This window comes from Poromitra crassiceps (genome assembly GCF_964638095.1).
Source record: "Poromitra crassiceps genome assembly, chromosome: 7".
In the NCBI taxonomy this organism is placed as follows: Eukaryota; Metazoa; Chordata; class Actinopteri; order Beryciformes; family Melamphaidae; genus Poromitra; species Poromitra crassiceps.
The window spans coordinates 43,015,255-43,023,830 of NC_139628.1; the positions used below are offsets into that span (position 1 = coordinate 43,015,255).

The 8,576-nt window shown below is 49.3% G+C and overlaps 1 protein-coding gene across 1 annotated transcript in view; it reads left to right on the top strand.

The window, feature by feature from the left end:
- Positions 1 to 2,934: 2,934 nt before the first annotated feature.
- fgf11a (fibroblast growth factor 11a) overlaps positions 2,935 to 8,576 on the top strand; it is a gene marked incomplete at both ends in the record, with an annotated part of 137,683 nt that continues 132,041 nt past the window's right edge. Inside the window, one exon of the mRNA XM_083640400.1 lies at positions 2,935 to 3,127. Coding sequence (XP_083496526.1) covers positions 2,935 to 3,127 — 193 coding nt within the window. The remainder of the gene's footprint in view (positions 3,128 to 8,576) is intronic.

Here is an 8,576-nt window from a genome sequence, read left to right on the forward strand (position 1 = left end):
TTCCTCCATTGGTCATGGGCAATACCTCAGACGCCATTGATCAGCTTTAGCTGAAACTTGCATCTCAAAACTGTCATCTGTCAAAATGACACGACTTGGTTGCACTGCATCATTTGTGACCAGTGTTGTAGTACTCGAGTCCAGGACTCGGCCACAAGCATTTTCAGGACTTGTGACTGGAGTTGGGCTTGGCCATTCATACTTTCGGACCTCGGAAGTTGGAGATGAGGACTCTGACTTGTTAATTGATAAAGACTGTCCCCCCCCCCCCCCTTTTTGTCCTAATAATTTGCCATAAGTTATTGACACCCTTATTTATACCGTGACATTATTCAATCTTGTGCCAGGGCAGGCAGGTGTGTAACACCTACATGGATTCACGCTCATGTTCAGTAACTCTGGACTCAGACTCGAGATATAGTCACTCGAACACAGTCGTGGGCAAACTGTTATGTTAAAGATTGGCACAGATATGCGCAAATGATGTTTAATTCATAAATAAGTCCACAGTGTGTGTGTGTGTGTGTGTGTGTTTGCAGATGCACAGCTGACGCCACGACTGTGACGCAAAGGGTCTCGACTGACTCACACGGTGTCACGGCATCTATGCGTCCTTGTCACAGTGGAGGCGAGCCGAGGCAGCGCACTGACAACCGTTTGTCTCTTTAAGCTAACATCAGAGACAGCGGAGGAGGGGTACTATACCCGGTCCAGCCTGGCACAGCACAGCACAGCACAGCACAGCACAGCACAGCACACATGAGAGAGAGAGATTGAGAGAATAGACTTTGAATGGCAGACAGCGCAGCAGGGATCTGAGTGACAGAGAGGGAGGGGAGAAGGGAGGGGGAACAACAAACAAGGGGGAGGGTTTAGGGAAATAGATCTGAAAGAGAGAGAGAGAGCAAAGGAGGGTGTGTGTGTGCGTGTGTGTGTGTGTGTGTGTGTGTGTGTGTGTGTGTGTGTGTGTGTGTGTGTGTGTGTGTGTGTGTGTGTGTGTGTGTGTGTGTGTGAGAGAGAGAGAGAGCATGCTGCTGGAGCTCGTTCGCTCTGTAATGCACTGTGAACGGGGGACAAGCAAGGGAGGGAGTCACACACACACACCTATACACACACACACACACACACACACTTTCACGCACATGCACACACTCGCCGCCTACCTCACACACAAACTTACATGCGCACCTTCACACCCTGTCGCTCCTCCGAACACACACACACACACACACACACACACACACACACACTCACTCACTCACTCACTCACTCACTCACTCACTCACACACACGCACACGTGCGCGCCGAGACTGACACACACACACTTTCTCTCTCTTTCTCTCTCTCTCTCTCACACACACACACACACACACACACACTCTCATACACACATCGGGGCGAGCAGCGTGCTGCACGGAGAGGCAGCCGGACTCAACAGAACCGGACCGGGACGACTGTCACCTACCAGCGGAGTCTCTGGGATGAACGACCGCACCGTAGAATTCTACCCGTAAGACACGGCTTCCTGCCAGCAAGCCAACCAACACCCCCCCCACACACACTCTACCCCCCCCTCCCTCCCCTCCCTCGCTCTCTGTCTCCTCCATTCATTCATCCCTCGTTCTCCCATCTGCGAGGCGGCAGCATGCGTGGCTGAAGGACACAGCGCTGCACTGGTGCCGCGGTCTAGTGCGCCCGCCGCCGAGAGAGTTGGAAAGCCCGGTCCGATAGGGGGGGATGGACTTGCTGCACCCCCTCCCTCCTCTCTCTCTCTCTCTCTCTCTTTGTCGATCTCTCTCTATCCCCACGCTCTCTCGTTCATGAATGTCACCTCTATCTGTGGGAAGTGCTGGGTTTGTCAAGCCTCTCTCTCTCTCTCTCCCTCTCTCTCTCTCTCTCTCTCTCTTCTCTCAGGGTGCGGGTGAAAAACGAGGGTGACGCCAGGAGAGCTTGAAAGACGGCGAGGAGAGGAGCCGCTCACCGTCCTGATACCTTCCGTCCCGTCCCAGTCTGCGGAGCTGATACCTCAGGTCGGGACGGTCCTGTCTGGACTTCTTCTTTCTGTCTCGTTCTCTCGGAATTGTACAGATGAGAGTCAGGAAAGGAAGGAGCTGCACTGTGTCCCGGCCACGTCCGCAAACGTAATTTCGGAGGATTTTATTTTATTTTATTTATTTTTTAAGACATTTCGGTCGTTTTTCGTCCTTCCGAATTCGATCGGGCTCACTGATCCACAGGATTGAGCAGGTAACGGGGACTAAACGTGATTATTATTTCGCTTTGGGTCTGGATTCGTCATGCGGTGAATGGTTCCTGGTCGGACGGGATTGAGTTAAACTTCGGTCCGGGTCGGGAGGGCGGCAACGCAGGGCCCTCGGCCCAACGAGGGGCACTCAAAGTGGGACAGAGACGGCAGGCGACACTGGCTGGTTCTTCTGACACTGGCTGGTTCTGACACTGGCTGCTTCTCGCTGGGTTTTGATGGGCTAACAACATGACTTGTCCCAACAGAGGAACGGTGGCGTACCAAGGCTTCACCTGAACCTCACCGACGACGGCGCCAAAACAAACCAAAGAAACAGAAGGACTTCGAGGAACATTGGCGCGGGGGCATCGATCCCAAACCTCAACAAGCCGCGATCGCCGATTTCGGGTGGGCCTTGAGGACGGACTCCACCCTTCGTCTCTCAATCTCCCCCTCTTCCTTCCTCTCGCTCTTCCTGCCGTCCAGCCCGTTTCCTTCGGTCCCCAGACAGCCGCCCCCCCCCCCTCCCCCCCCCTCCTCCGCTCTGCACCCCTCCCCTAGCGGCGCTCCGTCGCCCTGGGTGAGTGGGCAGGGGGGTGGCCCACGCCGGTACCCCCCGACACCTGGGCGCCACCGAGCCACCGCCAGAGGCTGGTGAGGCGGCGGCAGGGTCAGCGCCAGCGGGAAGATGGCCGCGCTCGCCAGCTCCCTCATTCGCCAGCGCCGGGAGGTCAAGGACCCCCAGCAAAACCGGCAGATCGCCAACAAGCGCAAGCCCTGCCCAAAGAGCAACAAGTCGCTCTGCCAGAAGCAGATTCTAATATTGATATCCAAGGTTCGACTATGTGGCAGTCGAGGGAGAAAAATGGAAAAAAGACCGGGTGAGTTCCCTTGGGTCCTACTATTAAAATGTCCATCCTTCCTCTCTTCCCTAACCCCCTTCCTTCCTTCCTTCCCTCCTCCCTCCTTTGATCCCTTTCTGCCTGTACTTATGATGATAACTGGATTTTGACAGCTGACTTCCAGACTTGCCAGATTAATCCTCAAACTGAAAAGCCTCAATAGAGAACATCCACCGGCTGTAATTTGCAGAGCGGGACTTAATCTGAGTCTGGGAAGCATCCCAAGCATCCCAAGTCTCTTGCTGCTCTACACCACAACACAACATGGCCAGAGGGGCTGGAGGAGCTAGCGGACCGAATGGACGGAGTAGATTCCACTCCGACATCGGCTTAGATATGTCCTCTCTGGCCTTCAACCGTTAAAGTCCTATAGGCTACGGCCCGGAACGCTAGCGCTGACCAGATGCATGACCCAGACTGTGATGACCACTCTGTTGCGGTACATGTCGACACACACTCACGCGTGTACGTACACACACACACACACACACACACACACACACACATACACACACACGCACACACACACACACACACACACACACACACACACACACACACACGAGCGCTGGTAATCTGCAGGCATAGAAGGAACTTGGCTGATGCACACGGTGATTTACTGTGATATAAAAATGTCAAGAGGCGTCCGTCTCATTTGTGATTCTGGGACCATTACTCAGCTCATGCTTCCCCCCAGGCAGGAGGACCAGAGTCGGGCCTGATCTGTCTTGTGTGTTTGCATATTAAGGATAATTGCGAAATTATTCATTGACGGTAAACGGGGGGAACGGATGCCTCACTAGTTTGTGGAAAACTGCTCTTGATGCGTGGAGTGTATCTGCGCTACATATGGTGACTTTCTGTCATTGCGCGACACTAATAAATCCAGCTGACGTTTTGAGGTAACATGCTGACATTGGTATCCCCTCGATGACCGGAATTAAGAGCAGGATATTCAAGATGCACCAAAATAAAATGCTTCCTCATAATCACAGCGGTGCCACGTTTTGGTGGAACATAGCTTTTATTCAGCATGTTTTCACACGACACTGAAGCTTTTTGGGGAGTATATTTCTAGGGTTATATATAGGGAGAGAGGCTTGAAGGAGCAGGTTCCCATGAACCAAATGGAAACGTATTTCTGTTGGAACGGTCACATCTGTTTCGCCATGTCAACTCTTAACAGATTTGGCTGTGTCTAGTTTCCACATGGATTTATTATGCTGTGAGATGCTACCTGACACCAAATGAGCACCTAAAGTTCTGCACAGCCCAAATCCTAGTTGTTGGTGCTATTTTTCCATCCATTAAATAATCTGATTATTATTATTATTTTTTCTCTTCCATTTTCTTCCTCATGGCAAGTCCTGCCACAGTGACACCACTTTAAAGTAATTATTCATTGGCTGTTGTACTATCACATGAGTGGAGTTCTTGTGAAACCTTAGACCCTGGCGACTCTATACTGTGTGTGTGTGTGTGTGTGTGTGTGTGTGTGTGTGTGTGTGTGTGTGTGCGCGCGCGTGCGTGCGTGCGTCCGTGCGCGCGCCTAGATGCGTGTGTGTTCGCTCCTCCTGTACACCTGCCCACCTGTGATATTTATCACCTCGGCGCGCCAAGTTCATCGCCATAATTGCGTGGGGGAACTGAACGCGGGAGGCAGCATCTGCCGCGGAGGCGTCCGCTCTCTAACGGTAATTACCCTTGTAAAATATGTCGGATGGGTCGCGGAGGCGCCAGGTCTTTGGGAAAAGTCCACGCCTGCGTCATGCCCATTGTTTGAAGCCATTTCCTGTAATGGCTCTGGCGCCGCGCACACTCTTATGGCTTTATTATGGTAATTGCGGGGACGAGGTATGTGACTCAGAGACGCATCGCCAGGTTTCTCCCCACCGTCGCTCGCTCGTTCCATAACAGGCTCTCTCTCTCTCTCTCTCTCTCTCTCTCTCTCTCTCTCTGTGTGTTTCTTGATTGGCCTTCTCTCTCTCTCTCTCTCTCACTGGTGGCCTGCCCTGTCACTGTGGAATATTGCTTGTCAGCAGAAAGTGAAGAGAGAGAGAGAGAGAGAGAGAGAGAGAGAGAGAGAGAGAGAGAGAGAGAGAGAGAGAGAGAGAGAGAGAGAGAGAGAGAGAGGGAGGGGGTACGGTCAGTGGGGTTGTGATTTAGAGGGGTCTGTGTTAAGTACCGTATGTGGCAGCGTGCGTCTTCATCATTCTCTCAAGAAGTGTGTGTGTGTGTGTGTGTGTGTGTGTGTGTGTGTGTGTGTGTGTGTGTGTGTGTGTGTGTGTGAAGATGGAGGGCATTGCTGACCCCTGGCCACGAGCGTGCGCTCGCTAGTGTGTATTCCCGTTGTGTAGACGCGTGCGTGTGTGATTGTGCCTCTCCCTCCCTCTCTGAGCTTCTGCCTGAGGCCACAGTTGACCCCTGGCCAGGAGTGAACATCTCCAGAATATTCCTGAGCTGCTTCCATTCCACATTCCACTTGGCATTGGTTGGCTTTTCCATGTCTTTTGGATCCTGATATCCTCTACCATTGTCTTCTGTTTTGGTTGGCTTCTGTTGACTTCTCGGCTGTGGCTTATGAGGTAGAGCAGGTCGTCCACTAATGGCGTTGGGTAAAAGAGGTCGGGGGTTCGATCCCCGGCTCCTCCAGTGCCAGCACCCTGCGTGCTAGCTTGCCGCCATGTGTGTGTGTGAATGGGTTTGTGAATGGGTGAATGTAGGCATCCTGTGTTGTAAAGCGCTTACGATAAAATGCTATATAAGTGCAGTCCATTTAGCATTTTGCTGGCATCTGTGGCACAGATTCTCCAGGAGCTCCATTCATTTGTTAGTCTGGAACAGATCTGTTGTTTTTGCGCATACCACTGTCTGGCGAACGCCTCGTGTCCCCAAAATGTCAACTTTTCGGGAACTTAGCCATGTTTTTAGCTCCACTGCATCTTTGAGTTTATGTGTTTTTAGCTTCACTGCAGTGCATCTCTGAGTTTATGCCATTTGGTTTTGAAGAGGTTCCATAAGACCGAGGATTGTCGACTTTTCTCAACACCTCAAAGAGCATGTAATCGTTCAGATGAAGGAGGTTTGTACTTTATGACTGGGGCAATACGATCTAAGGAAATACCTGTAGTTTATCACACGGGATTTACAGTACACCCACATTCACACTATGGCAGGCGAGAGAGCAGCGATAACAATATGACATATTACAGCATCGCGGACGGCATCAACACTTGTAGATAGCTTATCGTTTGAGATTAACCACATTTGCATTGTGATCCTTCACCACTGGTGAAACAGGGCAACGATATCCAAAGCATGTCAAATGACATCTGAGAGCGAGACACGTAACAGTTACCCCCGAGTCCATAGCAGTTTGATACAGAAACTACAGTCATCAGGCAGTGATACAGACACTACAGTCATCAGGCAGTGTGAGAAACTACAGTCACCAGGCAGTTTAATACAGAAACTACATTCACCAGGCAGTGTGATACAGAAACTACATTCACCAGGCAGTGTGATACAGAAACTACAGTCATCAGACAGTTTGATACAGAAACTACAGTCATCAGACAGTTTGATACAGAAACTACAGTCATCAGACAGTGTGATACAGAAACTACATTCACCAGGCAGTGTGATACAGAAACTACATTCACCAGGCAGTGTGATACAGAAACTACATTCACCAGGCAGTGTGATACAGAAACTACATTCACCAGGCAGTGTGATACAGAAACTACAGTCATCAGACAGTTTGATACAGAAACTACAGTCATCAGACAGTTTGATACAGAAACTACAGTCATCAGACAGTGTGATACAGAAACTACATTCACCAGGCAGTGTGATACAGAAACTACAGTCATCAGACAGTTTGATACAGAAACTACATTCACCAGGCAGTGTGATACAGAAACTACAGTCATCAGACAGTTTGATACAGAAACTACAGTCATCAGACAGTTTGATACAGAAACTACAGTCATCAGACAGTGTGATACAGAAACTACATTCACCAGGCAGTGTGATACAGAAACTACAGTCATCAGACAGTGTGATACAGAAACTACAGTCATCAGACAGTGTGATACAGAAACTACAGTCATCAGACAGTTTGATACAGAAACTACAGTCATCAGACAGTTTGATACAGAAACTACATTCATCAGACAGTGTGATACAGAAACTACATTCACCAGGCAGTGTGATACAGAAACTACATTCACCAGGCAGTGTGATACAGAAACTACATTCACCAGGCAGTGTGATACAGAAACTACAGTCATCAGACAGTGTGATACAGAAACTACAGTCATCAGACAGTGTGATACAGAAACTACAGTCATCAGGCAGTGTGATACAGAAACTACATTCACCAGGCAGTGTGATACAGAAACTACATTCACCAGGCAGTGTGATACAGAAACTACATTCACCAGGCAGTGTGATACAGAAACTACATTCACCAGGCAGTGTGATACAGAAACTACAGTCACCAGGCAGTGTGATACAGAAACTACAGTCATCAGACAGTTTGATACAGAAACTACAGTCATCAGACAGTGTGATACAGAAACTACATTCACCAGGCAGTGTGATACAGAAACTACAGTCATCAGACAGTTTGATACAGAAACTACAGTCACCAGGCAGTGTGATACAGAAACTACATTCACCAGGCAGTGTGATACAGAAACTACATTCACCAGGCAGTGTGATACAGAAACTACATTCACCAGGCAGTGTGATACAGAAACTACAGTCATCAGGCAGTGTGATACAGAAACTACAGTCATCAGACAGTGTGATACAGAAACTACAGTCATCAGACAGTTTGATACAGAAACTACAGTCATCAGACAGTGTGATACAGAAACTACATTCACCAGGCAGTGTGATACAGAAACTACAGTCATCAGACAGTGTGATACAGAAACTACAGTCACCAGGCAGTGTGATACAGAAACTACATTCACCAGGCAGTGTGATACAGAAACTACATTCACCAGGCAGTGTGATACAGAAACTACATTCACCAGGCAGTGTGATACAGAAACTACAGTCATCAGACAGTGTGATACAGAAACTACAGTCATCAGGCAGTGTGATACAGAAACTACATTCACCAGGCAGTGTGATACAGAAACTACAGTCATCAGACAGTTTGATACAGAAACTACAGTCATCAGACAGTGTGATACAGAAACTACAGTCACCAGGCAGTGTGATACAGAAACTACAGTCACCAGGCAGTGTGATACAGAAACTACATTCACCAGGCAGTGTGATACAGAAACTACATTCACCAGGCAGTGTGATACAGAAACTACAGTCATCAGGCAGTTTGATACAGAAACTACAGTCATCAGACAGTTTGATACAGAAACTACAGTCATCAGACAGTTTGATACAGAAACTACAG